Raw genomic sequence first — 27,613 nt, 5'->3', positions numbered from 1 at the left:
GAGGAGCTGGGCATTGTATTTTAAAATGTTTCCAAGACCTAATGAAGAAAAAGGTTAAGGACGATTTTAAAAATGACAAGGAATAACCCCTCATTTAATATTGAATTGACTACATGACAACAACAGAGTTGGGAGTTTTCGAGTTCAAGAGGAGACTGTGATCTCAGTTATCTGCAGTTACTCTTAAGTTAGGGGCTAGAGACCAGCCCTCTTGTTGTGCTTGGCTTGTGCCGTGTTTCCTCTCTCCTGTAACGCAGATGCCACTCCCTGAGCATTGACCGGAGAAGCTGGTGGCTCTAGTTGGGCCTCCTCCCGTTTCTTAGCTCCGACTGCCCTTGTCTGTCTCTGTTCTGACCCGTGGGCTTCGGGTGTGCCATGGGGAAGCGCTCTTCTCAGGACGCCCGCCGGGCCTTTAGCTATAGTTTCCGCCTGCGCTTGAGTGCAGCTGTGAGGGCCCCATGCTTCCGCGTGGAGCAGTATAGCACAGATGCTCACCAGCTGTGTGCCAACCAACACGGGGCAGGAGCCCACCTTCTCCTCTTGGTGACAGCTTTGGGCAGGGAAGTGACCTTGACCGAATCAGTCACTGGATCCTGCTCCCTCCTGTATTAGAAAAGCTCTCACACTCAGATTTCTAAATTGGGAAGAAGGTAATATGAACACAATAAAAGAATGTTCTATATGGGTTTAGTAGCAAATTTTTAATAGCTAATATATTAAGACATTAAGATTTATTTTACAGGATCTACCAAAGAGTACTTCTTTCAAAAAAGTACATCATAGGCTGGTCCAATGGCAGTGGGTTATCAGAACTTATTAACATTAGTTTCACTAAAGTTGGTATACCACCCCCCCCACTGCTAAATTTGACTGGCTTAAAAAAAAAAAGTACATCATAAATAAGACTTATAAAGTAGATTTGTTTGCTGGGCATAGTGATGCACTCCTATAATCCCAGCATGTGGGAGGCTGAGGCAGGAGGATCACTGCTGGTTTGAGGCCAGCCTGGACTACATAGTGAGTCCAGCCTGAGCTATAGAGCAACCTCTCCACCCCTAAAACTCTAATAAGAGCAACGAAACAAAATAGATGTGTTTTGGAAAGAAACTTCTAAAAGACATTTTTGCAAATGTTTATTTTCAAAAATTTTGTTTCTAAAATTGAAAATGTGTTCATATAGAAAAACACATTTAACTTCAGATCAGCTAATTATTAGGATGAAAGGTTCAAGCATGAGCAAAAAAATTTCAGAATTACTTATTTTAGGCACATTGTGCTTATATAGTGGGGTGCCAAGTCTTTCGCATCAGAAATGTCATGCGCTTGGTTTAAGTCTGCGCAGGGAATTGGGGCATGTTTCTGTTACCTCACCCTTAAAGTTGGGGTTTTGACTCTTTCATCTATTTAGAATAAAATTGTGGCCAAGTGTGGGGATTTGTGCTCTTGATTGCTGTTAGTCTTCTTTGTGTTAATTTTGTAGCCTTTCCACGCTTTTTTTTTTTTTTTTAAACCAGAGGTAAATTCTAGGCTTTACATGGGGAGTCACTAATTCCCTGATGAGGTCTGCGTGTGTCATTGTTTCCTTTTCTTTTTAGTGATGTGCATACTTGTACAGGATTTTTTTGTAACAGGAAAAAAAAATCTAGCCCAGACATTAATCCTACAACATACTCTACAGGCTCTAATTTCATCCCATTAATTTATTTTGGATACAAGTTGTACTATTAAAATTTTTTTGTATTAAAAAAATCTAATTGGTTTTTGTTTTTAAAATACTCATTGTGTGGATATTAGTTTAGGTGCTTTTGAAATAACAGAAAGGGATTTAGTGGGCTGACAGTATTGGTTTTATGATAACCAGTATGTTTGCTGATGCTGATTACTAAACTTAGTTCTTACTGGTCATAAACAGGGGACAGGGCATTTTGGTTTAATGTTTAGCTGCTCGTTTTACCTTATTGTTGAGAGATTATTGCTGATCTCTCAGTGCATCTTGGTTCCCTGCACTTCAGTTTGTTGGGGAGCTTAGGGACAAGTTAGTGTTGGCCTGGGGTGGAGGGCCCCTAGTTTCTGTCCCTCACCAACTGCTCTGTGGTTTCCAGACCTGGCAACTCTCTGCCAGGTGTGTGTACCGTAGAGTGTACTTTAACCTCCGAGGAGGAGGCAGAGGAGGAAGAGGAAGAGGAGGAGGGAGGAGGAAGAGGGCTGTGCGCTGTCTTGCTGTGTGACCCTGTGCGGTGAGTGCTGGTTCTGCCATGTTCTTCAGCTTGCGGTTGCGGGAGATGATGAGGCGTTCGTTGAGAGCGGCTGGCTTGGGAAGACACGAGGCTGGTGCTTCATCCAGTGACCACCAGGACCCGGTCTCACCCCCCATCGCGCCCCCTAGCTGGGTTCCCGACCCTCCTGCAATGGACCCTGGTAAGATCTCAGATTCTGCTTAGTGCCTAACCAAAAGACAAGATCTCGATAGGAAAGAAGTGCAACATTTTGGTGGGACAGTTAGAAATTAGAAATATTTGAAAATACCATGATGGGGCTGGAGATTTAGCTCAGTGTCATAAGCGCCTGCCTTGCAAGCAGGCAGTCGTGAGTTCTATCCCTGGTACCAATAAAAAGGAAAAAGACAAAAAAAAAAAAAAAAGAAAGAAAAAAAATACCATGATGAATATTACTTTAGTTATTTAAAACTTGATTTAGGAGGTCTGTAATTTAAAAATTGAAATCGTAAGAACACTTGTCAGGGACCCCTCTTATAAAGTATTGTTTTCTATACTGGAAGAAGCCAGGTAGTCCTCTCGTTGGTATTTCAAGGTAAATGCATCATTTGCCTGGTGGGTTCCTTCTTTATCACTGGGGGAGTAAGTGTCCACTGGCACCCGTGTCCTGCGGCTCACAGAGGAAGCCCTCAGGCCTGTGAAGGGACCGCGGTAGAGCGTGTGCCTATAATGATGTGCATCCTGCTGTTCTGTTTGCTGAAAGATGGTGACATTGATTTTATCCTGGCCCCTGCTGTGGGATCTCTCACCACAGCAGCAACTGGCAGCGGCCAAGGCCCGAGCACCTCCACGGTTCCAGGTAAGACTGTCTCTTCTCCATCTCGTGGGCGGTGGGAAGGACGCGGACAGACTTTAGATGCAGGGTCCCCAGACTTGCACCTTCATTTCAAGGAACCTTTCCTTGCTTGCAAACCATCTGGTTTCGTCTTCTCCTTGTCACGTGTGTCAGTGAAAACACATGGTACGTTAAAGTAGTTGAGATTTATAAAGTGTACATTAATGAAGTTCCTTTATTTCTATTCCTAGAATGTACTCGGTTGTGTTGGAGCATACTTTTACCCTGGCGTGTTTATTCGTGGTTTGGTGTCAGATGAATCTGCTTCATTACAGGTCCTTCCACAGAGCCTTCGGTAGTAGAGTCCAAGGATCGGAAGGCGAATGCCCATTTTATATTAAAATTGCTATGCGATAGTGTGGTTCTGCAGCCCTATCTACGAGAACTGCTGTCCGCAAAGTAAGAAGCCCTGGTTCACTTTGTCTGTGAAGTTCAGCTTAGCAACTCTGTTTAAGTGGCTCTTCTTACAAAATACGGGTGATTGTCTTATGTGACAGTGAAGTGCCTTTCCGTGACCAGCACTGCATTCCTCTGCTACTGTGCTTTTTCTCTGCCATGTCACATTCCCAAAGGAAGACAAACCAATGGCTATTTTTTGTTTGTTTTTGAGGTGCTGGGTACTGAACTAGGGCCTGCACACTTGGCTCTGTCTCTAGCCCGCTGCCCTTCATTTGTTTGCTTGGAAATAGGGGGGTGTCTCTCTGAATTGCCCAGGCCAGGTTTGAACGTGCAGTCCTGCGTCAGCCTCCCAAAGTGTAGGGTTTACAGGCTTGTGCCAGCATTCAAAACTTAGAAGCTGACCTTAATGTTAGCTTAGTCACAGTGTGTATTCTAGTGTCAAGAAGGTCACAGAAGAGTTTCCAGTACCAAAACGCAATGCTGTTTTTACCAGTTTTTACATTTATCTTAGCAGTCACGAAGGAAAATGGTATTTTTCTGTACACTTTATCTCATTTTAGGGATGCTAGAGGGATGACCCCATTCATGTCAGCTGTGAGTGGCCGAGCTTATCCTGCTGCAATCACCATCTTAGAAACAGCCCAGAAAATTGCAAAAGGTAATTGTTGTTTCTCAGGTCCTGAGTAAGGTGCTTAGCTTTCTGTTTGAATGATTTCCTTCTATTTACGTATTTTAGTTCGAGTTCTGCAAGTCCTATTTTTGTATTTATATATGAAACAATTGAGTGGAAATCATCCAGAAAATGCTTACATGTTTGAAAAGTTTATTATGTGTCTATGCTTTTCTGCAGTACATTATTTTCCCACTTTCCATCAGATAGCAGCTGGTATGAAGTTCTTGACTTTGGAAAACATACTCCATAATGGATAGTTTAGACTCTTTGGAAAAATAAAGATGCATTCCTGATAGAAGGCACCATGCTTAGCTGATCATAGTAGTAAAGATTTATAGAAGTAACAGGCAGATCTCTTATTATGGTTACTTCTGATATGGAATTCTTGCTTAATAGTGTTCCTGCTATATAATATTTAAAAAGAATTTGTTTTTGCTTTCCTTTTTTTTTTTTTAAGTGTTTTGAGATAGGGTCTCACTTTGCAGATTGGCCTTGAAGTCACTTATGTAGCCCAGGCTGGCCTGGACCTCCAAGTGATTCTCTTGCCTCAGCCTTCTAAATGCTAGGATTATAGCCACACCCAGCCTTTGGTTTAGTTATCTCCTTTTTTTTTTTTTTAAATTTTATTTAAGGAGAACAGGGGAAAAAAAGCAGAAAAAGGGTACAAGTTATACAGAATTTCAGAAAAAAATAAACAGGAAATCACTAGTTAATAGATTACATATTAGAAATATTTGTTCAAGTTACAAAATTAAAGCATATAAAGTGGACATTCAAATAGTGAGACTGTAACAGTTCTGTTCAGTGATCAACAACACTCAGTGATATGGTTATCTATCTTATACACTTAAATATACATGCAGTTATACTGTTTAGAGCACTTTCTTTTCCTCTTTCTGTACAAGGACAATTATAAATTTTGGGTTTTATTATTCCCACAGTTCTTACTACTTTTTTTTTTGAAGAGAGTAAAACCAAATGTGACATAACAGAATAGAGTCAGTCAAATCAAAAGAATAGACATAATATATAATGTAAAAACATAATACAAGATGATCAACAATGGTTACCATGATGCCTCTTGCTATCTTTTTTTTTTTTTTTTTTGTCTTTTTCATTTTTATCGGTACCAGGGATCGAACTCATGACTGCCTGCTTGCAAGGCAGGCGCTTATGCCGCTGAGCTAAATCCCCAGCCCCCACTATCTTAAAAAGAATTGCCTATATCATCAGTTATAATAAAATTATACAAAACAATAAAGAACAAAACCCATAAAACCAAAACATTGGAGACATTACAGGTCTTCAAAAGAAGATAATAGTCAACCAGAATGGGCATCATAATGAATCTTATTGTCTTCACAGTTGTTGCCTATACTTTCGAACGTGGTACTATCAAGCAAAACAGAATAGAGGAAAATCAGTCAAAACAAGACGGTGAGAGCAATACAGGGTTTCAAATCAAGTTAATAGGAAACCAAAGTGGGTTACTATAATATATCCTATTTTTTATTTATTTTTCCCTTAGTTAAGAGGATAAAAATAAAAAGTAATAAAATGGAGATTGAGATAAAAGGGCATAACATCAAAACAGCGCAGGTCAAAACATAACCATTTAAGCAAAATAGTGTTTCACTACAAGATAATCCCGACATAAAAGTAGTTACCATTGTATCTTTCTTCCTTGAAATCTCTGTATAACTTCGTATACTGTAGCATCAAACATATCAAAACAATGTAAAACCGTTCAAGGGAATGACAGTATTACAGAGTATTTAGAATCAACTAACAGAAAATGAACAATGGCTTCTGTATAATCTCCTTGTCTATAAAAGTTTTTGTTTATATTATCACATATAATAAAATCCAGTAAGATACAACATGTTAAGACCTATGGAGACAGAAGAACAAAAGCTTGATGGGACTTTAAAACAAGATGATATTAAATCAGCACTAGCATTCTGTTCTGGCTAGTCTGCCCAGTCCCAGAATGTCCCCCGTTGGAGCCTCCTAGTCCATGTCCCTGCTCTTGCCACTCACCGCAGGTCGATGCAGGGTCCCCCGCCAGTCCCGCTCTCAACTCCGTCTGTGGATTCCCGCTCTTAGGGCTTTTGCGCTTCTCTCCCTGCTGTGCTGATTGAGACACAGCAGTGGCAGCAGGAAATTCAAATTGCGGCTTCCAGAGGCATGGATTCCAGCTTCCGCGCTGAGATTTTATCTGTTCCAGTTGTAGCACCGGGATTGCATTTCCCGTTGGTTTCTTTCAGTGTAGTTCGTTCTTGGGTCAGCGGGGTATATTTCCCCTTGCTTAGGACTCCCCACTCCACACCATTCCTGGATCCCAAGCTGATAATCTCAGAGAGCCTCCGTAGCTGCTGCTATCTGTCTGTTATGTTCTCCCGAAGTCTTAGTTATCTTCTTAAAAGACGGGTGTTAATAATTTATTTGATGTTCTCTAACTGTTAACTAGAGCTGAGACTGGAGTCTTCACTGTCTGATAGCACTGAGGACTCCAGTGGCTAAGCCTGTCCTGTCGTCACAGATAGTTGTAATGATCTGGGTTTCCGCGCACGTTGACTGTATATATATTCTTGTACCACTGTCTAGTAGTCTACTGTTTGTACTCTATATATGTTAGAGCTTTTTCCATTTAAAGAAAATAGTTCTGGTTTAAGTCCTGTCCTGGTAGATAAACTCCTACATTCTTAATCTTGTTAGCTGAAGTGTCTTCGAGTGAAAAAGAGGAGGATGTGTTCATGGGAATGGTTTGCCCATCGGGTACCAACCCCGATGACTCGCCTTTGTACGTCTTGTGCTGTAATGACACCTGCAGCTTTACCTGGACTGGGGCAGAGCACATTAACCAGGTGAGTTCTGGCCTGTTTCCTATCTATGTGCTATCTTTAGAGTTCTCTTTTTTCCTCTTGGACCAACACTAGAGTTATAGATTTTATTTTACATTTTACATCTGAGCAGTGCTGGGATTACACCCTTGGAGGCTGAGTTAGAAGGATCACTTGAGAGTTCAAGGCCAGCCTGGGCTACATAGTAAGTTCAAGGCCAGCCTGCACAACATAGTGAGACCCTGCCTCAAAAAACTAACACAAAAAACAGCATTTTGAGTCTGACACTTGATTTTACTCTGAGTTATAAAACTCTCTAAAGAAAACTAATGTTGGCTTAATTCCTAAATAAATGAGTCAAAAGTTGAATACTAAATGAAATGTGACAGTATGAGAAATAGAAGTCTTTGTTAGGTTGTATAACATGATCATATTTTGTTATATAGTTCTATAATTCTGCCTTTTTTGGAAGGATTTTTTTTGTCCTATCGGCAGTATTTGAGCTTCCTTTGCACAGTCCTGCAGGTTGTATATTCACTGGATGCTTTTATAACTCCTTATTTTCCGGAGTGCATTAGTGTCACTTTGCTGCTGTTGTGGTTGAACTGTGATGGGAAGCACCACAGTAATTAGTAAGATGAGGTATGTGTACAACTGTTCCTTTAAGAGCACACTCCTGTCATTCTAGGACATTTTTGAGTGTCGGACTTGTGGTTTGCTGGAGTCACTGTGTTGCTGTACAGAATGTGCAAGGGTTTGCCATAAAGGTCATGACTGCAAGTAAGTATAGCTCTAGTAATGCTTTGTCCTGTAAACTCTGTAGACTGACTACTGCTCATGCCGCAGGACCTGCACTGCCCGCTGGTGGTGGTTGCGTGATCAGAAAGTGTGGCTCTTTTTTAAAGCTCATGTGCGGTTCTTGTTGCTCATCCAGCCTAGGCCACTCGTCACACTGGGTGACGTGTGGTGAGTAGTCCGTTCACCTCAGGAGGAACAGGTCCTTATCAGGGCTCTGGAGCCCAGCCGCAGGCACCTCTGAGGTTGCGCTGGGTTTCCTAGCGGAAACTGCTGTGTGTGTGAAGGTTGGGGGGTATTTGGCCTATGCTTTGCCTTTTAAACTCAATGTAGAAACCTTCTATCCTAGCCGTGGAATCACCCAGCTGGTTTGGTTAGTTTCACAGACTGAAGCAACAAAACGTCTTAGCTCTAACATTTGCAGTATCTCAGCCCTCTCACCCACATACCAGCGACCATGTGTGAGCATACATCAGGGAATCGCAGGTGGTAGAGGATCACGGTATGGAAACCGTCCATTATGCCTTAGTATCAGGGACTATCTTTATACTTAACATACTGATGCTTAGTTACAGTTTTTGTCAAAATGCACACGTGCGCGTGCATGCGTGCGCGCGCGCACACACACACACACTCCCTCTACGTCTTGTTGGGAATTGCACCCATGGGGTTGTTAACCACATCCCTAGCCTTCAATTTTTTTTTTTTTTTTTTTAACTTTTTTCTGGTACCAGGGATTGAACTCACGACCGCCTGCTTGCAAGGCAGATGCTTATGCCGCTGAGCTAAATCCCCAGCCCCTAGCCTTCAATTTTTGATTTTTTTTTTTAAATATTTGAGACAGTGTCTTTTCAGATTGCCCAGGGTGACCTCAAAAGTGGGGTTCTTTTGCCATAACCACCCAGGTACCTGAGATAACAGGGGTGTGATACTGCACCCAACTGTTTGTTGTTGTTTCTGCCTTTTTTTTGTTTTGTTTTGTCTTCCCCTCTCCCCAACACACGGTCTTGCTGTGTAGTTCAGGCTGGCTTTGAACTCACTGTATAGCCCAGGCTGACCTCATCCTTCAGTGGTCCTCCTCTCTCAACCTCCCAAGTGTAGGATTATAGGTGTGCACCACTGTGCCCAGCTACACCCAGCTGTTAAAAGAATTTTTCTCATAATTTTGTCTTCAAGCATCTAAAAGTGATAATGTTCTTATCACTGCTCGTTAAGAGCGCCACTGTCCGGGTGCTAAGGTAGGCTGCCCTGGGTTGTCCCTGTGCTGCCAGTGTTTGCAGTCCCCTTGGGCTAGCACACACGAGAGAGAGGCTCATCTGCCCAGGAGGCTTCAGAGGTCATTAGGGACCCAGGCACTGGGGAGGACATGTTGGGAGCGACTGGCCTGCGCCTGTGTGTTCATGAGGTACCCTTTTCAAGGGCGTCCTGTTGCTTCTCAGACTTCCTGCCCCTGAAGAGTCCTTGTCACGCATGATTTTGCAGTTGACTTTGCATTTAAAAGTTAGCAAGGGCTCTGTGTGGTCTAGTGAGTTTTGCCTTCATATACATGTACTGTGGTGTAGATTATTGTGTATTTAAGAATTTCTGTAATTGTACTTTTGTGTGAATTTTTTTGCAGACTCAAACGGACATCACCAACAGCTTATTGTGATTGTTGGGAGAAATGCAAATGTAAAACTCTGATTGCGGGACAGAAGTCTGCTCGTCTTGACTTACTTTATCGCCTGCTCACTGCTACAAATCTGGTCACTCTGCCAAACAGCAGGCAAGTGGGGTTTCGGGGTGATTGAAAGCAGGAGATGTCTGGGGGACTTCCTGACCCGCGTCCTGCTATTGCTGTCACACAGGGGCGAGCATCTGCTGCTGTTCCTGGTGCAGACCGTGGCTCGGCAGACAGTGGAGCACTGCCAGTACCGCCCGCCGCGCATCCGTGAGGACCGCAACCGAAAGACGGCTGGCCCTGAGGGTGAGCAAGCTGGGGGCCGGAGCACACCCCAGGCCACGGACAGGAACGCGGCCTGCCCCCACTCACCTCCCGTCCTCTCTCCTCCTTCTCCTAAAGACTCGGACATGCCTGACCATGACTTAGAGCCTCCCAGGTTTGCCCAGCTTGCCCTGGAGCGTGTGCTGCAGGACTGGAACGCCCTGAAGTCCATGATCATGTTCGGCTCCCAGGAGAACAAGGATCCGTATGTATTTGCTGAAATGGTTTCAGGTTTCTGTGTTTCACACGAGGGTGTGTATGTTCACAGTGCATCCTGTCTGTCTGTCTGTCTGTCTGCCCGCTTTGCAGGCTGAGCGCCAGCAGCAGGATAGGCCATCTCTTGCCGGAAGAGCAAGTGTACCTCAACCAGCAGAGTGGCACCATCCGGCTGGACTGCTTCACCCACTGCCTTATCGTCAAGTGCACGGCGGATATTTTGGTAAGGTCTCTGAGTGGGCGTCATGCTTGTGGCTGTGATCTGTGGTTTTAAAATTCACAGTCCTCAGTCATGAGCTCTGACTGAGCAGTACATGCCAGGGAATGAAGCCTGGGGGCGGACAGGCTTCCATGTACACCACAAGTACTGTTCTAAGTGAAGATCCCACCGTGTGTAAACGTGTGGAGTAGTGCGCAGGATGATTAGTAACTTAGTGCTGGCTATTTTTCCTTCAAAGATGCCTATCCTGAAATGTAAAGCATAGGACCCAGTGCTGGTGACACCCTGGTGATGCGTGCTCGGGCCTCCCGTGGAGCTGGCGGCTGAGGAGCCCCCTCACCACCAGAGCCTGCCTGCCAGCACCGCCTCACTGCTTGAGAGCACCACAGTCAGGCCTCGGAGCCTGTCCAGTGCTTAATGGGTCCGTCACAGTGGGCACTGATCAGAGTGCAGCCCAGGCGTTTACTGAATGTGAGGGAAGTAGTGATTTAAAAACAAGGGTCATCGTAAGTGGCACTGAAGAATCAGATTTTCTCCGACATGAATGTCTTTGTGATGCACGGTGCCTGGAGGAGAAACCACAGCCTAGCGGCTCACTTGTAATGGAAACCTTTGAATTGGCATTGCTGCTTTAGGAGTGCCTTAGAGGATGACGCACCAGTTTCTGATGTGATGCATTCAGTGTTGCTGTTCTAAATACCCATTGATATAATTAGAACACTGAGACAAAATAAGAAATCCTACATTTGGAGCCCACTGTAAGCTAAGTGCAGTAGTAGGTATGTTGTATAAATTAAGTCATTGGCCTTAAATTTATTTTCAGATTTTTGTCATGAAATGTTAATACTGGAAACCTGTGAGTGCTTTTTATGTCAAGTGTATGTAACATCTTAGAAAGTATCTCAACAGTAATAGAACGATTACAATTTTTTAAAGCTTTTAGATACTCTGCTGGGTACCTTAGTGAAAGAACTCCAAAACAAGTACACACCTGGACGTCGAGAGGAAGCTATCGCTGTGACCATGAGGTTTCTACGCTCAGTGGCAAGAGTCTTTGTCATTCTTAGTGTGGAAATGGCCTCATCCAAAAAGAAGAAGTAAGGCATCCTTTTTTATGTTGGCTTCATATCAAATGTCTGTCACACGTTTCTGTGACAGCGAAAACATGGTGTCTGTGCAGAGGCTCACGAAAGATCTTGGCTTTCCTCTCTGCTCCAGCAACTTCATCCCACAGCCCATCGGCAAGTGTAAGCGTGTGTTCCAGGCGCTGCTGCCCTATGCCGTGGAAGAGCTGTGCAACGTAGCCGAGTCGCTCATTGTCCCTGTCAGGATGGGAATTGCGCGGCCCACGGCGCCCTTCACCCTGGCCAGCACTAGCATCGACGCCATGCAGGGCAGCGAGGAGCTGTTCTCGGTGGAGCCGCTGCCACCACGCCCATCCCCTGACCAGTCCAGCAGGTAACACTCCGCAGCCACAGAGGCTGTGCCTGCTTTGTCTGGGAAGGCAGTGCTTGGCTCACCAGGCCTTTGTGTACACACTTCGGTAGTGTGCCTGATGGGAGAGATTTAATTTGAAACATGAAGATATTTTTAAAATTATAAGTGTGTTTACATCTAAAGTTAGTTAGGTGGGTTGCTGGGGTGGTGTTGGAAAGGCAGTTTTTATTATGCAGGTAAAGCAGTTTGGTAAGAAAGTTTACTTTAGACTTTTTCCCTTTAATGTTTTATTGATTCATTTTTGAGACAAAGTTGTGCTGTGTAGTCCAGGCTGACCCTGAACTCGCCATGTATCGCACGCTGGCCTTGAACGCACAGTGAGTTCTCTTGCCTCAGCCTCCGGATTGCTGGAGTTCTAGCTTGTACCCTCCCCAGGTTTTCCTTCCTTTTAGATACAGTGTGCTATAAAACCATATTGAGAAGTGCTGTAACTTTCTCTGTGTCCCCGCTTAGGGCAGGTGCTACTTGTTGTACAGTATGAGAAATGATCAGAGCGATCCGTTTTTGTTGTTTGGTTTTGTGTTTGGCTGTGGCGGTTGTCCTGTTTCAGTGCAGGGCCTTTTGCATGCTGAGCTACACCCCAGCCTTGGGCCGGCTCCGACATCATCCCAGGAGAGCCATCTGTTTAACCACAGGGTGCAGTGCTTCGCACCACTGTCGCTGCGTGGAGTCCTGTCACACTGAAGCCCTGTTAGCTGAAGGGTCTGGAGGTTAGGTCAGTGGTCACACTTTGGGAGGCTGACACATGAGGATTGCAAGTTCAAACTCAGCCAGACTTTTCTAAAACAAAAGAATTTTTAAAAGTTGGGGAATGTAGTTCAGCATGAAGTCCTGGGGTCAGTCCCCAGTGCCGCCAAGAGTAAAAAAGAGGAAAGAAAGCAGTGTCATCTGCTTGGTGCTAGGCAGTGTCCTTTCCAGTCGGGGCTGCTGCTCAGCCTCTCAGCATCCTTTGCCCCCCACATTGCTTCTCCTGGTTAGAAGCCACAGCCCTAAAGCACATGGAAACCACCTATCCGCTCATGGGAATGGCTCCTGTGGGCAGCTGCTTGCCCCTCGGAAATGAGGTAGGGAGGGGATGCCGAGGGTGACCGCCTCTTTACAACCTTACACTTGGCCTTGTAGCCCTTCTCATCATTTCTGAGTGAAGCGTGCTTTAGATCTCTGGCCTGCGATTAAAGTATGTTCTCTGGTTTTCCTTTCCTTTTTGAGAAAAGCGTCTGTCTTTGGCCATTTCCAAATCAGGTTTTGAGGGAAGTAAAACTTTTGTAGTCCTCCCAACCCCACTTTGGTTATTATCCCATTTTAAAATCATACTTTTGAACTGATAGTTTTTTCCCTGCACTTAACAGCAAGTGATTAGTTCCTAAGTTGATGCAAAGTAGAAATGGTGTTGGGTTTCTTAAAGAATAGATCCATCATAAACACTCTGTGAAGGGACGTGCGTTTCCATCAGAGCCTTCGGAAGCCCAGGGTTTCTGTAGGAGAGGAGGAATCCTCCCCCTGGAATTTTCCCATAGGAGACCCGTGCAAATGTCTGTCAACATACACAGTTGTGGATTTACTGACTTACCGAAAGTAATACGATATAAAAGTTAAGTCTCTGATAGAATCGTGTCTTTTAGTTTGTGTTTTCTGGTGAGCCCTGGATCAGTGCTGGTTTCCCCAAAGTTTGGACGGCCCCCAGCCTGTGCCCCGTGTGATCAGGGGCTGACTGCTGCCTTGGAAGGCACGGGGAGGCGGCCGCGTTCTCAGAGCACCACTTCCTCGCAGCTCCAGCCAGTCCCAGTCATCCTACATCATCCGGAACCCACAGCAGCGGCGCATCAGCCAGTCGCAGCCGGTCCGGGGCAGGGACGAGGAGCAGGATGACATTGTCTCAGCAGACGTGGAAGAGGTGACTGCCACAGCTCCTGATGAGCTGGATGTGAGGGTTCTCCCGGGCCGTGGGGTGGGGGCAGCCCACATCTGGCCGCTGAAGCTCAGTGCCCCATTCTCCGTATGGAATGGGTCCTCCTGCTTGAGGTGCTGGGTTAGGAAAGTGGACCTGTTCACGTGGGAGGGGTAGGACCTCAGGTGTTCTCAGCGTTGAGAAAAGCGGTTGGGTCACTCAGCGTATTCGTGATGCTGACGCATAAGGGGCTGGCCTCTGCTCCGCAGCCAGTGTCCACGCTGCCATCGGGGCTCCGAGGCCCATGCTGCTACTGTGAGGGGCGGGTGCTGTGCACTGTTCCTGGCCGTGGGCACAGCACCTGGGAGATGTGGGCCTGCTGTGCCCATTGCCGGCTGGCCGCAGACCCGACTCGCTGCAGGTGGAGGTGGTGGAGGGCGTGGCCGGAGAGGAGGATCACCACGAGGAGCAGGAGGAGCACGGGGAGGAGAACGCCGAGGCGGAGGGCCAGCACGACGAGCACGACGAGGACGGTAGGTCGCCCAGCAGAGCCCTGGCCTGTGGCCTGGCTCCCCTCCTGCCGGTCTCATGGACTGCAGCGGCTCTGTGCCGACTGTGAAACACCAGGCCTTAGAGGGCCCTGACCCGTGTAGCCCACCCCGACGCCGCGGTGTTCTGCTCTGGTCCTTCCCTGCACACTGCAGGGAGGCGTAAGACGTGTCATTGGTGACTTCGCATGTTTCGACACTAATACAGTCCCATGAAACACAGTGGGCATTTTTGACTTCTGTTCCAGAAGCCTCCCATGCAACCGGGCAGCTGGAGCAGGCAGTGGTGACCTGTGCTTCGCCCATTGGTGGTGTCCTCAGCAGACGCCAGGGCTGTGCAGGAGAAGAAAGCTGCACCTGGCCTCGGCTGCTGAGCCCTTCGGACCTTGGGGCACCTCTCCTCCCTGGGGAGCAGCCCCTGCCTGGAGCCGGTGCACGGTGCCTTTGTGCTCACTGTTCATGTCTGCTCTCTAGGGAGTGACATGGAGCTCGATCTTCTAGCAGCTGCAGAAACGGAGAGCGACAGCGAGAGCAACCATAGCAACCAGGACAACGCGAGTGGGCGCAGGAGTGTGGTCACAGCGGCCACCGCGGGCTCCGAGGCAGGTGTGTGGCTTCACTTGGCTGCTACCAGCTTAGTGTGCCACAGACCGGGCATGGGGGCCTTATGTGCCACATGTCTTTCTGTGTACGGAGAGCGTGTTAGAGCCCAAAGTGCGTCTCCAGGGAAAGTATTGTAGTGGTGCTTTCTTGGACTGCTGTGTACCAACTTAGTGTTGTATTTAAAACGTTTTCCTGAGTGAAGGGGGTGTGTTGTAATTTTGTCAACAGACTCACAAGGTTTTTGATTTTAAAAATGAAAAACAGGAGCCAGCAGTGTTCCTGCGTTCTTTTCGGAAGATGACTCACAGTCCAATGATTCAAGCGATTCGGACAGCAGCAGCAGCCAGAGTGACGACATGGAGCAGGAGACCTTCATGCTGGACGAGCCACTGGAGCGCACCACCAGCAGCTCCCACGCCAGCGGGGCTGCGCAGGCACCGCGCTCCATGCAGTGGGCTGTGCGCCACACACAGCACCAACGGGCAGCCAGCACGGCGCCAGCCAGCACCTCCACGCCCGCAGGCAAGGCTGCGCCCACCACTTGGTCTGCTCCACTCACCCTGGGGGAGGATACCTGCCTCCTGCCTTCCTGGGGCAGAGCCCGAGCAGTGCGCCTCTCCCAGCCAGCGACACGAGACGCGCCCGTCCCCTGCCCGGGCGTTCTGTCCGTTTTCGTCTCCCTTAATGCTTCCCTTTCCAAGTGGGCAGAGTTAAGGAGACGGGCAGCTGCCTACCTAGATTTCACACACAGTTGCAGCGGTGCCCCAAGTAGTAACTTCCATTGGCTCACTGTGGTTTCCCTTCTCCTTACAGCGAGTTCAGCAGGGCTAATCTATATTGACCCTTCCAACTTGCGCCGCAGTGGGACCATCAGTACGAGTGCTGCCGCAGCGGCAGCTGCTTTGGAAGCCAGCAATGCCAGCAGCTACCTGACATCTGCGAGCAGCTTGGCCAGAGCCTACAGCATTGTCATCCGACAGATCTCGGACCTCATGGGCCTTATCCCCAAGTACAATCACCTTGTGTACTCCCAGATTCCAGCCGCCGTAAAGCTGACCTACCAGGATGCAGTCAACCTGCAGGTATGGAGCCATGGAACAGTTACATGTTCACGTCTGGGTTTGGCTGTGAATTGACAATTCCAGTGTAATGGGACGGAGTATCACAAATGTTTAAATGTTGACATGCTACTACTATATCACATCTAGCTCTCCCTGGATAGTTTTAACTATTTTAGTTTGGTCTTCATAGAACTATGTAGAAGAAAAGCTTATTCCCACTTGGAACTGGATGGTCAGTATTATGGATTCTACTGAAGCTCAATTACGTTATGGTTCTGCATTAGCATCTGCTGGTGATCCGGGACACCCAAATCACCCTCTTCACGCTTCTCAGAACTCAGCGCGAAGAGAGAGGATGACCGCACGGGAGGAGGCTAGTTTGCGAACCCTTGAAGGCAGACGGTACGAAAGACTTCCGTGTCCTTCTATGTGTAGACAGAGTCCTGTCTGGCAGAGTCAGAGCTCTTTGATTGCCTGTTGAGGTTGGAAGAAATAAAGGAAGTAAATGCCTTGCATGTGTTTTAAAAAGGCTTGTGCAGCTGAAGCAGTATTTCAGGGATATTTCAGTGCTCAGCTGATTTGAAACACTGAGTTACATCTCCAGCCCTTTTTAAGAAATTTGAGACAGGGTCTCTTGGTTGCCTGAGTGGGGCTCAAAGTGGCATTGTCCCGACTTAGCCTCCCAGCGAGCCGGTGTGACAGGTACCCATCACCACTCCTGGCAGTGTGATGATCATACGGCTCGTCATGATGTCTGGGAAGCACTGGTCTCACTCCTTTGTATTTCTTAATGTCTCAGAGCGTGCTGCATTTGATTTACCAGCATCCACAGTGGGTGTTTGGATCACGCCACCTTCCTGCTGCTGTGTGTGGTGTGTGCTGCACCCAGGTGTGTGGCTTTCCATGTGGGCCTGTGGTTTCAGCACTCCCGGCGTAGAACTGTGATGGTGACAGAGTTGGACGTAGTGAGACTGCTGCCAGACTGTTTCTGGGAAATACTCAGAATAACATGCAGGAGAGCTTTGGTCTCTACGTGCTCACTAGCACCTGCGGCCAAGCTTTCGGCAACTGAGGGAGACTCACTGGTTTCTCCTTGTGGTTTTAGTGTGCATTTCTTCAGTGACCGATGATATAGATCATTGTCTCCTATGCTAATTGACTATTTGAAGAAATGCCTATATTTTTCCCTATTTTATTTTTCGGGTTTGGCTTGGTTTTGTCTTTGCTGCTCTGCAGTCCAGGTTGGCCTTGAACTCACCGAGAAGCCCTGGCTGGACTCAAACACTCAGTGATCCTTCAGCCTCAGCCTCCCACATTCTGGACCATTGCTCCTGTTTTTTTTTCCTCGTTCTTAGTTGACTTGTTGGATAATAAGTTACAAATATTTTAATATTCTGGATACTAGTGTTGTAGCAAATGTATGATTTGTAGAAGTTTTTTCATGTTTTGACTTTATAAATATTCTCTTAAGTACAATAGTTAATTAGGTAAAGTTCAATTTATCTGTTTTCCTTTGCATGTGCTTTTGGTTCATTTTAGGCAGTGGGCCTCAAAGCTTGGTCCCTAAATAGTCACATCAGCTTTCCTAGGAATTTGTTAAAAGTGTAAATTCTAGCCAGGCCTGGCAGTACATATCCATAATTCCAGCTGCTCGAGGGACTGAGTCAGGGGATCACTACTTTGAGGCCAATTTGGGTGATTTAGCAAGATCTGTCTCAAAAAGGGCTCATGTGGCTCTGTGGTAGGCTGTGCATTTCTAGCGTTGTCAAGGCTGGGCTCAGTCCCCAAGTATATGGAGTATATATAAGTATGGGAGGGAAGGAAGAAAGGAAGAAAAGGAAGGAAGGAAGCAATGTTGGTGCTTGTGCCTTATCCCAGATCTGCTCAAACCACGGTGGTAGGGCCAGCTATGGTGGTTTCGATGGACAGAATCGGTGTTTTCAGGCAAAGAGTCCCTCTGCCATTCCAGAGCTTCCTAGACTTCCTTCCCGTCCAGCGCTATGGGGCTGGAAGTCACACGCAGTGATTCTGCTTCTAAGCAGAGCCATAGGCTTGCTGAGTGTGAGTGAGGGTTCTGGGCTCCTCATTTTGCCTGTTTGTGCTATATATCATTTCACATTTGCGCTGTTTGGTAACTGTTTTCCCGTTCCTTTTGCTCTTGCAGACGTGCCACATTGCTAAGTGCCCGTCAGGGAATGATGTCTGCTCGGGGTGATTTCCTAAATTATGCTCTTTCTTTAATGCGGTCTCATAATGATGAGCATTCGGACGTCCTCCCGGTTCTGGATGTCTGCTCACTGAAGCACGTAGCCTATGTTTTCCAAGCCCTTATATACTGGATTAAAGCAATGAACCAGCAGACGACCCTGGACACTCCTCAGCTGGAGCGCAAGAGGTACCCACTCTGGCCATGCGGGGCTTTGAGGAGGGCTCCCCTGGTGTGAACTGCATTAGTAAATTGTCAGCTTGCAGAGTGGAACAGTCTAGGGACATGGACCAGGGCGTCACTGGCTCTGCCTGGCCTTTATCTGTCCCGGCTCCTCCCTTCCCACAGAAACCCAGGGATTCCCTCATGGCTCAGACTTATCAGAGCCCAGCCTAAGCGCTTCGTTTCAGGCACCCACTGCTTTTGTGGTGGTGTTTCTTGCTTCTGCTGAGCCCACTTGTTACTGTAATATCCAAGGTGGATCAGCCCACCGTTCCCCAGAGTCGGAAAGCAGATCGCAGTGTAAGAAACGGCTTGGATCCCTTCTCAGCGTGTCTGCTTTAGCTGCCCCTCCTCCTGCCTTCCCCTGCACAGATGTTTCATTTTAAGATGACTCACTTGTCTTTTTTAAGGACTCGAGAACTTTTGGAACTGGGTATTGATAATGAAGATTCAGAACACGAAAATGATGACGACACCAATCAAAGTTAGTGCCCGGAAAATCTGCTAATCTAGTGCATGAAAAGGCTGCTTCAGTAGTTCCCCTGCATGTTTTTTAGCTTATTTTCTATGTGGGAATTTCTTTTTTCTGTGTCAAAGCTTTTCTGTCCATTTCTTCTTGCACATCCTTAGGGATACATGTACACTTGTCAGTCAATAGTTCTTTCCCAGTTTATATTATCTTTTTTGTGTTTCTTAGTTTTGTGTTTCTCTTTATATAGGTGCCAATAAATAGTGTCTTAGGAAAGCTTTTGTTAATATCAATGCAAATCATGTAGTCAAGAAATTGTAAACAACTCCTGATGGTTGGTCATGATGGTATATGCTTAGAATCCCAGCATGTTGGAGGCTGAGGCAGAAAGATTGCTGCAAGTTTGAGGCCAGACTGGGCTACATAGTGAGTTTAAGATTGTCCTTAAACACACAGTGAGACCCTGTCTCAAAAATTAAACAACAGCAAAATCAAAAATAACTCCTCTCAATATCAAAACTCGTAACAGCAAACTAAAGAATGTTGGTGAGGCTGTAGCTCAGTTACTGCTTGTCTAGTATTTAGCTCAGGGCCCGGAGTTCAGATTCTAGTAATGTAACATCAAAATAAAATGATTCTTTTTCCTTCAAAACTTTTAGCATCATGAAGTTGGTATCTTCTTCTGTTATTTCAGTTGGGAGTTAGAAGACTGAAAGTGTGGTTAAACAGCCCAGTATCTCACTTTTAGTCCTCAACCAGTACTTAATTTAGCCTTGGGAGCGGACATGGTGGCTCACACCTGTATCCCCAGTACTTGAGAAGCGGAGGCAGGCGGATCATTGCATGTTCAAGGCCAATCTGGATTAAATGAGTTTGAAGTCAGCCTGGACTGCATAGTGAGACTCTGTCTCCAAAAACACAAGTGAGCCTAGTGAAAGACTGCTGACTGTTGTTTAGAAAACTCTGCCCCAGTTCAGTGCCGTGCTCACAGCACACTTGGTACCAGGGATGTTTTCTTCGCTGAGGCTGGTGCTTGGTGCTGACTCACTGTGGGTACACATGAGGTGCCCCAGGAGTAAGGCATTCCAGCAGGCTCCCTGCAGTAAGCGCTCATTTACCAACTGGGTGAATGATTCTGAGACAGCAGTACATTGGCCCTTAACTAGACAAGGAAGCTGGATCAGTGGCGGTGAACCTGTGGCCTGGGGGCTGCAGCTGACTGCTTGTATCATTGAAAGCTCTGAAAGGTTGACCTCCGCTGCTTATAAATAGATAAAGATTGGAGAAACTGTCCAGTGCACAATGGAGCAGTGTTTGTTACTGGGGCTTGTAAAGTTTTGGATTGTTTTAAGAGGTGTACACTTTACCATTGTACTCATAGTAAGTTGCCGTCTTGACATTCTTTCATCCTTCCCTTACAGCTATTAAACCCAACGCTTTCTCTTTTTGTGTTTAGGTGCTGCTTTGAATGATAAGGATGATGACTCTCTTCCTGCAGAAACTGGACAAAACCACCCATTTTTCCGGCGTTCAGACTCCATGACATTCCTGGGATGCATCCCCCCAAACCCCTTTGAAGTGCCTCTGGCTGAAGCCATCCCCTTGGCCGATCAGCCCCACCTCCTGCAGGTGAACTAGCATGGCCCTGAGCTTTGGGTGTATTTGTGACTGACTTCTCTTCAGGATCCAGGGTAACTGGGGCTGTTTCTCTTCCACTTCCAGCCAAACGCCAGAAAGGAGGATCTCTTCGGCCGCCCAAGTCAGGGTCTTTACTCTTCATCCAGCAGTAGTGGGAAGTGCTTACTGGATGTAACAATGGACAGAAACTGCCTCGAGGTAAGAGAGTAGGCTATACAGTGTGACCCGTGATGAGAGCTCGTCCAGCGTGGAGATTTTTAGATATGCATTAGTTCATAATATTTTGTTTCCCCAAGTACTAGAAGTATCAGAAACTCCTCTCCTATAATCAGATGAGTTCATCCACCATTTGTCTTTGACATACTGTCAGATCACTTCATTTATAAAATAGCTTCAGTATATGCTTGGTCTGCTTCAGAGTTGGTTGTTGTGTACTGAAATTTTAAATTGTATGTATATAAATACTGGTATAGGTATGAGCATATTTAATTTTAACTTAAAATTATGTTAGACTTGCTGAATTAATTTATATCAAAAAATGGGGCCTGGGGATTTAGCTCAGCAGCATAAGCGCTTGCCTTGCAGGCATGCGGTCGTGAGTTCAATCCCCAGTGCTGAGTAAAAAAAAATTTATGTCAAATTATAGAGAATATGTCATTACAAATCTCACTCTGTGCCAGTTTCAAAAAGTATAGACAAATGAGGTGCTGTTGGTAGTGATGTAAGAAGTGCAGGTGATAAACTAACAGTATGTGGCAGGTCTGTGGGCGCACACCACTGGCTCGCCTTCAGGTACTATCTGATGAGTGCCTGAGTTGTACTGTGCTTCTACTGGAGTAGTAGTAACGTGTTCAGAAAATCAGCTGTAGAAAAAATGTAGCTGAACGATATTTTTAAATTACCTACGTAATAGGGGCTGGGGATTTAGCTCAGTGGCATAAGCGCCTGCCTTGCAAGCAGGCAGTCGTGGATTTGATCCCTGGTACCGATAAAAAGGAAAAAGACAAAAAAAAAAAAAAATTACCTATGTGATAAGGAGAATGCAGTACCAGAAATACTGCAAATACATGGGAGTCCTAGGCATACCGGTGCTACAGAGATTGCCTTTGCCTTCCCATGGTCACTGTGGCACAGGTGCTGGACTTAGTGGCCAGTCAAGAGAGATAAGAACGGACAGCATCTTCCCCAGGGGAAGCTCTTGGGAGGATGAGATAATTAACTGTGTGTGATTTCAGGAATTACTAAACTGCAAACAAAATATAACTGATTTTTTTTTTCTTATGTGTAACTTTTAAACATAAATTCATAGGTTCTTCCAACTAAAATGTCGTATGCTGCCAACCTGAAAAACGTGATGAACATGCAAAATTGGCAGAAAAAAGAAGGGGAAGGAGAACACGTGCTGGCTGAGGAGGTCGAGAGCTCGAAACCTGGGCCATCGGCCCATGACCTGGCCGCGCAGCTGAAGAGCAGCCTCCTGGCGGAGATTGGGCTCACAGAGAGTGAGGGGCCCCCGCTCACGGCCTTCAGGTAGCTAGGGGTGCAGGGGCCTCTCCGATTCTGCAAAGACCTTTATTTAGAAATTTTACGTTTGGCAAATACATATGTACATAAACAATTAGATGTCACTGCTGTCATTTCCTCATCAGACACATAAAGCTGAACTTGTTGGATGGGGACATTTGTGACTGTTTTTGTTGTTGCTCGGCAGTTTTTCATTATTGGAGGAACTCTGAGGCTTTATGTTTCAGAGTTAGAGACTGAGTTAGGATGCGCACCCTTGTCAACCTACCAGTTACAGAGCTGTTACCGCAGGGCAGAGGGCAGCCGTGAGTGGGAAGCGAGGTCTCTGGATCCATCTTCTGGCTGATGTGGACCCTCTCCCTCAGCTCTGACTTTGCACAGACTCTGCTGCGCCCTGGTGTGGCTCCTGGCCGGGGCTGTTGATGGCCCTCTGAAGCCTCTGCACCTCTGTGGCACTCACAGGCGCTAGCAAGCTGGGCAGCGGACCGAGGGCCCACGCACAGCTGGGCAGCCCAGTCGTCCAGAGGCATGGTTGTGGCCGAGGTGGTCAGAGCCACAGAGGTGGCTGGAGGAGAGAGTTCAAGGTGGGCAGCGAGTTTTTAAAAGCAGTGCTGTGTGCCTGCCAGCCAGCTGAGAGGAGGGTCTCATGTACGGCATCAGCTGTGGGGGTGGACAGGGGGTCCTGTGCAGGAGAGACTCTCAGGCCGGGCCTTGTCACTCTGGAGCAGCCAGGAGGAGAAGTGGGCTTCCATTCTGCGCGGCAGGCAAGTGGGTGCTTCCGATGTGAGCAACAGCGGGTGTTGGCCGCGTTGGTCTGTTTGACACCGGGATTCTGGGTCAGTGTGGCAATTGTACTGCAGATGGATCCAACCCTCAGTGCAGGTTAAGGACTTCAAGGAGAGACAGTAAAATGAAAAGGGAAACTAGGAGGCTTGTGGGATATGTGTGTGTGTGTGTGTGTGTGTGTGTGTGTGTGTGTGTGTGTGTAAAGTATTCATACCTAGCAAACGGAAGGAAAAAGTAGCTGTGGAAATACCCGCTAACTAGAGAGAGTAGTTTGAGTACTTAAGATGTCAGGATGGAGAAAGAGGGCCAGTGCTTTTGAGGACTGGCTGAGTTCTCCCCGACTTCCATGTTCCCCAGGCCACAGTGCAGCTTCATGGGCATGGTGATCTCCCATGACATGCTGCTGGGACGCTGGCGCCTCTCGCTGGAACTCTTTGGCAGAGTGTTCATGGAAGACGTCGGGGCAGAGCCTGGATCAGTATGTATTTTGTGCCCTTTGAATTCTGTTTTACCTGATAAGAACAGATTTCACAGAATAATTCTGTCATGCATTTTTTTAAAGATCCTAACCGAATTGGGTGGTTTTGAGGTAAAAGAATCAAAATTCCGTAGAGAAATGGAAAAACTGAGAAACCAGCAGTCAAGAGATTTATCACTAGAGGTAAAGGTATTTAGATTTTCTTATATTATACCTATAATATACGATATATGTAAATTTTAAAACTTGCAGAATAACAGTAGATCTTGCAGGATTAGGTGCTTATAATTAAAATTTTAGAGAAACGATAATCACCAAATTCAAAATAGTAATTTTCTTGGCAGTTGACTCCCACTATAATCTTTTTGTACATTTTTTTTGTCTTTTTGCTTTTTATCGGTACTGGGGATCGAACTCACGACTGCCTGCTTGCAAGGCAGGCGCTTATGCCGCTGAGCTAAATCCCTAGCCCCGACTCCCACTATAATCTAGAGATGACGCAAGCATTTTGAGTGTTAGGGTTTAAAAAGTTTCATCATTCTCCCCTAGGTTTAAACAGTTTCAATGTCTTTGTCTCTCGGATCAAGATGACTCTCAGTGATACTCAGACGGCCCCTTCTTTTGGCTGCTTTGAATCATTTTCGCCACATCCCGGTAGTTGTTTTCCTCACCATCCCGGCTGTCCCCAATGCATTTCCTGTCACAGGTCTCTGATCAACCATTGTCTGAAGAGACTCTATGTGCTTTTTGTAGGAAGTTAGATTTTGAGCTTGCAATCTAGGTTCTAGGGTTTCACATTGCTACTGGGCGATTGTGGTCCCTTTAGTGAATAGTAAGCAGGTGTGCCCAACTTACCCCATGCTCCCTCCTTTTTAAAAGAAAAAAGAAAAAGGAAGGGAAATGATCCCAGTTCTATAGAACTCCAGGTTGATTGGATTGTGATTTTCACCTCTGAGATCTTCAAAGGTGTATCTCTTCCAAACTGAATATCTAATTTCTCAACCACACTGATAAAATTACTTACTTACTTGCTGTTATTCCACAGCATACACCCAGCAGTCTTAAAATTATAGCATCAACAAATGGTTATAAAAGTAGATTAACATTAATTTGCATTTTTAATCTCCAGCTAGAGTTGCTAGCAAATTGATTTTAAGGTCACTTGAGATAATGTCTCCTTGTGTTGTGGCTACCGCTCCCAGCTCTGCCTCCAGCATTGAGCGCAGGGCCTTTGCGCTGAGCTGCATCCCCAACCTTTTCCATTCTTTGAGAGAGGTTGTGACGTTGCCTACATGGGACGTGAGCTTGCTGTCCTATTGCCTCAGCCTCCCACAGTGCCAGGACTACAGGTGTGCGCCACCACGCCTGGCTCCTAGCTTTATATGCAGAGATATTCCCTGTTTACTGCTACCTAGTGTACTGTATTTTAGGGTTGTTATCCACTGGTATTTATTTATGTATTTATTTTAGCAAATCCCTTATAGGTTTGTATCATTCTTTTGGTATTAGGAGTGTGATAAATAGCTCTGTTTCTCTTTTTGCTAATGTGACTTGAAGGTACAGTCAGACATGAAATTATATGTAATTTCCCTAGATTCTGGCAAATACTTCTCCATTTGGCTGTATATTTGTGTGTTTTTACCATCAGTAAGAGAATGCCGGGTCACTGTAGCCTGGCCAGCAGTTTGTTGTCAGATTTTACATTTGGCTGGTCTGATCAGTAAGAAATGCCAGCTTAGAATACTTTTCATTTAAATTTCTCTTGTTTGAACAAAGTTCCGTATATTTAGGATCAGTTACATTTTTCTGTGAATTCTTGGTCTTAAGTGTGACATGTTGTTTTAGTTTTTCTCCCTACGATTTTAGTTCTTTCTGTGTCTGTAGGGTATTCACACTCTTTCAGGAATATGCATCACTGGGATGGAAGGTGCAGCTAGTTCCCTGCCCTTGCTTGTGTTTCCTGGCATCATGGAATTCATCTGTGTTATATAAAGTGTGGATCTGTGCTCCATTTGGAATTCATTCTGGTGTATCCCAAAATAGAATGGTCATTGTTTTCCAGTAGAGCTTTGAAAGAAGATGTTTTAACTGAATTTTATTCCATTGTCCTGATTTTAAGCAGGCACATTCTTATTTATTTTAGAATGTTGTGAATTTAGGATGTATTCATTTCTAAGAATCCAAATTTCTGTGTGGTTTTTACAACTACCAAGGAGAAAGTAAAATTTGGTTTTTAGAGGTTACTTACAAAAAAATGGCTTTCACCTTTGAACTCACTGCTTTCTGATGTGTCGTCATAGGTGGACCGGGACCGGGACCTACTCATTCAGCAGACCATGAGGCAGCTGAACAACCACTTTGGCCGGCGGTGTGCCACCACGCCAATGGCTGTCCATAGAGTGAAGGTCACGTTTAAGGATGAGCCGGGCGAGGGCAGCGGCGTCGCACGCAGTTTCTATACTGCCATTGCGCAAGCATTTCTGTCAAATGAGAAATTGCCAAATCTGGATTGTATCCAGAACGCCAACAAAGGCACCCACACCAGTAAGTGGCTCACAGAGAGCAGCCCTCATGAAAAACGATTATGTGTTTATCAAAACGCAAATCACAATCATTGTATGTTTGCAGTTGAACAATTGTACTACGTGTTTACATTTTGATTTACTTTATTCTAGATGAATGACCTAATCTTAATTAAATTAGTTCCCAGTTTTAAGTTTGCTCTTTTACTGCCTGTTTATTTTGATGAATGCTTATGACCGTCCCGGTTCCTCCTTGTAGTAGTTACTTGTCTGGAGAGCAGGGACTGTAAAATACTTGTGATGCTAAACTCAGTGAGCAAGCTGCAGTGTTTGCTCCTCTCCTGTGTTAACACAGATTTGAGTAGAAAATGCCTTTTCTCCAAAGGTTACACAGAATGTGATTCACAAACTGGGTGCTGGTCTCCCTTGAGAGGAGATCACAACCAAATGTGAACCCAGCTGCATCAGTAAATAAGCTCACTCTGTTAACTTAGCAAGTAGTTTTTGTTTTACTTTTTTAAAAGCAGAATTTTGTATATATTAGCATCCCAGAGAGTATAGCCTTACTACCTCACTGAGAATCAGCACTTCGGGATTAGGGCTCTTACCTAATGTTCAGGATTATAGTCGGCAAACTTAAAAATTGTGAAAATTACAGAGCTTTAGATGCTAATTGTGAGTTATGTCTAGTAGGGACAGAATACTAACTGTGGACCATCAGAGTGGACAGGTGCAGGTACAGGGGAAGAAAGCCCTCAGGTCCACATGGGCTGAGTCCTGTCTCCTGCGCACACTGCAGGAAGGAGAGGGCATGAGGTGCGAGGTGCCCCTGCCCTTCCCTCACTGTTACCTGTGGCTCCCTGTAAACGTCCAGTAATCGAAGGGGTAGCAGATTTTACTGGGAAAACCTCGGCACTCGTAGTGTTTCAGAAGCATCTTGTTTGCCTGGCTGGAGAGGCTGTGCTCTGGGCTGCAGAGCTAACAATAAGAGGGCCACTGTGCTGGTGGCCTGTGCAGCTTAATACCCCTAAGCCACGAGCAGAGCATGGGTGGAGTGGTGAAATCATCCGAGAAACGGCGGCTTTATTTATGTGCAGTGAAATTCACGTAGCCATGCTTACATGCACAGGGCTTCCCAAAATATGGTAATGGTTAAACAAAAATTTTGACAGTGAAGAACATGTTGCCACTCATCTCCCTCTGTGTACCTCCTGGCTGTGCACATGGTCAGTCCATCATTCTTGGCAATGTGTCCTACTGTAAGAAGTTGTTTTTTAACTTAGACATTCACTGTATTTTTAGATCGCCCCTTGTGTCTCACAGCCTTGCTGGCAAGGGGAAAAAACATTCTGCGAGCCCCGTGGGGTGACGGGCATGCCTGCGCGCAGTCTTGATGTTATAGACAGGCTTGCTGGTATTCATCTAAACTCTGTCTCATCTTCTCTTTAGGTTTGATGCAGAGATTAAGGAACAGAGGAGAGAGAGATCGGGAAAGGGAGAGAGAAAGGGAGATGAGAAGGAGCAGTGGCTTGCGAGCAGGTTCTCGGAGAGACCGCGATAGGTGTGTAATAATTTTGTCTTACTGAATACCAACTACTGTTCTAAAAAAATTGGACATAGGTTTGTAGAGAAAAAAATCTTAATTACAGACCATGTTTTAGAAAATGAACATTTCAGCCGGGCGTGTGGCTCACACCTGTAATCCCAGCACTTGGGAGGCTGAGGTGGGAGGATCATTGCGAGTTCGAGACCAGCCTGGGCTACAAAGTGAGCTCAAGGCCAGCCTGAACTGCATAGTGAGACCCTGTCTCAAAAAAGAAAAAGACAAAAAAAATGAACACTTCATCCTGGTGAGGGCGTGTAGGCTATGACACCTGCACTCAGGAGGCCGACTCAGGCTGCATAGGGAGATCTTGTGTCTCTCCCCGCA

The 27,613-nt window shown here is 46.0% G+C and overlaps 1 protein-coding gene across 8 annotated transcripts in view; it reads left to right on the top strand.

The window, feature by feature from the left end:
* Window positions 1–27,613, top strand: part of Ubr5 (ubiquitin protein ligase E3 component n-recognin 5) — a 125,241-nt gene that overhangs the window by 82,824 nt on the left and 14,804 nt on the right. For 2 of the 8 annotated variants that reach the window (XM_063257695.1, XM_063257693.1), the window contains exons 23-50: window positions 2,267–2,418; window positions 2,980–3,075; window positions 3,387–3,510; window positions 4,071–4,168; window positions 5,549–5,620; window positions 6,902–7,050; window positions 7,715–7,806; window positions 9,440–9,586; window positions 9,669–9,787; window positions 9,884–10,010; window positions 10,115–10,244; window positions 11,178–11,338; window positions 11,460–11,699; window positions 13,509–13,632; window positions 14,048–14,159; window positions 14,649–14,780; window positions 15,042–15,299; window positions 15,591–15,859; window positions 16,029–16,240; window positions 18,003–18,233; window positions 18,677–18,750; window positions 20,192–20,364; window positions 20,458–20,571; window positions 21,683–21,903; window positions 23,041–23,161; window positions 23,246–23,350; window positions 25,462–25,705; window positions 27,133–27,244. In XM_063257695.1, coding sequence (XP_063113765.1) covers window positions 2,267–2,418; window positions 2,980–3,075; window positions 3,387–3,510; window positions 4,071–4,168; window positions 5,549–5,620; window positions 6,902–7,050; window positions 7,715–7,806; window positions 9,440–9,586; window positions 9,669–9,787; window positions 9,884–10,010; window positions 10,115–10,244; window positions 11,178–11,338; window positions 11,460–11,699; window positions 13,509–13,632; window positions 14,048–14,159; window positions 14,649–14,780; window positions 15,042–15,299; window positions 15,591–15,859; window positions 16,029–16,240; window positions 18,003–18,233; window positions 18,677–18,750; window positions 20,192–20,364; window positions 20,458–20,571; window positions 21,683–21,903; window positions 23,041–23,161; window positions 23,246–23,350; window positions 25,462–25,705; window positions 27,133–27,244 — 4,209 coding nt within the window. The remainder of the gene's footprint in view (window positions 1–2,266; window positions 2,419–2,979; window positions 3,076–3,386; window positions 3,511–4,070; window positions 4,169–5,548; window positions 5,621–6,901; window positions 7,051–7,714; window positions 7,807–9,439; window positions 9,587–9,668; window positions 9,788–9,883; window positions 10,011–10,114; window positions 10,245–11,177; window positions 11,339–11,459; window positions 11,700–13,508; window positions 13,633–14,047; window positions 14,160–14,648; window positions 14,781–15,041; window positions 15,300–15,590; window positions 15,860–16,028; window positions 16,241–18,002; window positions 18,234–18,676; window positions 18,751–20,191; window positions 20,365–20,457; window positions 20,572–21,682; window positions 21,904–23,040; window positions 23,162–23,245; window positions 23,351–25,461; window positions 25,706–27,132; window positions 27,245–27,613) is intronic. The other 6 variants (XM_063257699.1, XM_063257698.1, XM_063257696.1 and 3 more) reach the window with 5 other exon arrangements.

This window comes from Cavia porcellus, unplaced genomic scaffold (assembly GCF_034190915.1).
Source record: "Cavia porcellus strain 051 isolate PalLab524CR breed Dunkin Hartley unplaced genomic scaffold, mCavPor4.1 scaffold_10, whole genome shotgun sequence".
Taxonomy (NCBI): Eukaryota; Metazoa; Chordata; class Mammalia; order Rodentia; family Caviidae; genus Cavia; species Cavia porcellus.
This window is presented reverse-complemented; position numbering and strand designations above follow the sequence as displayed.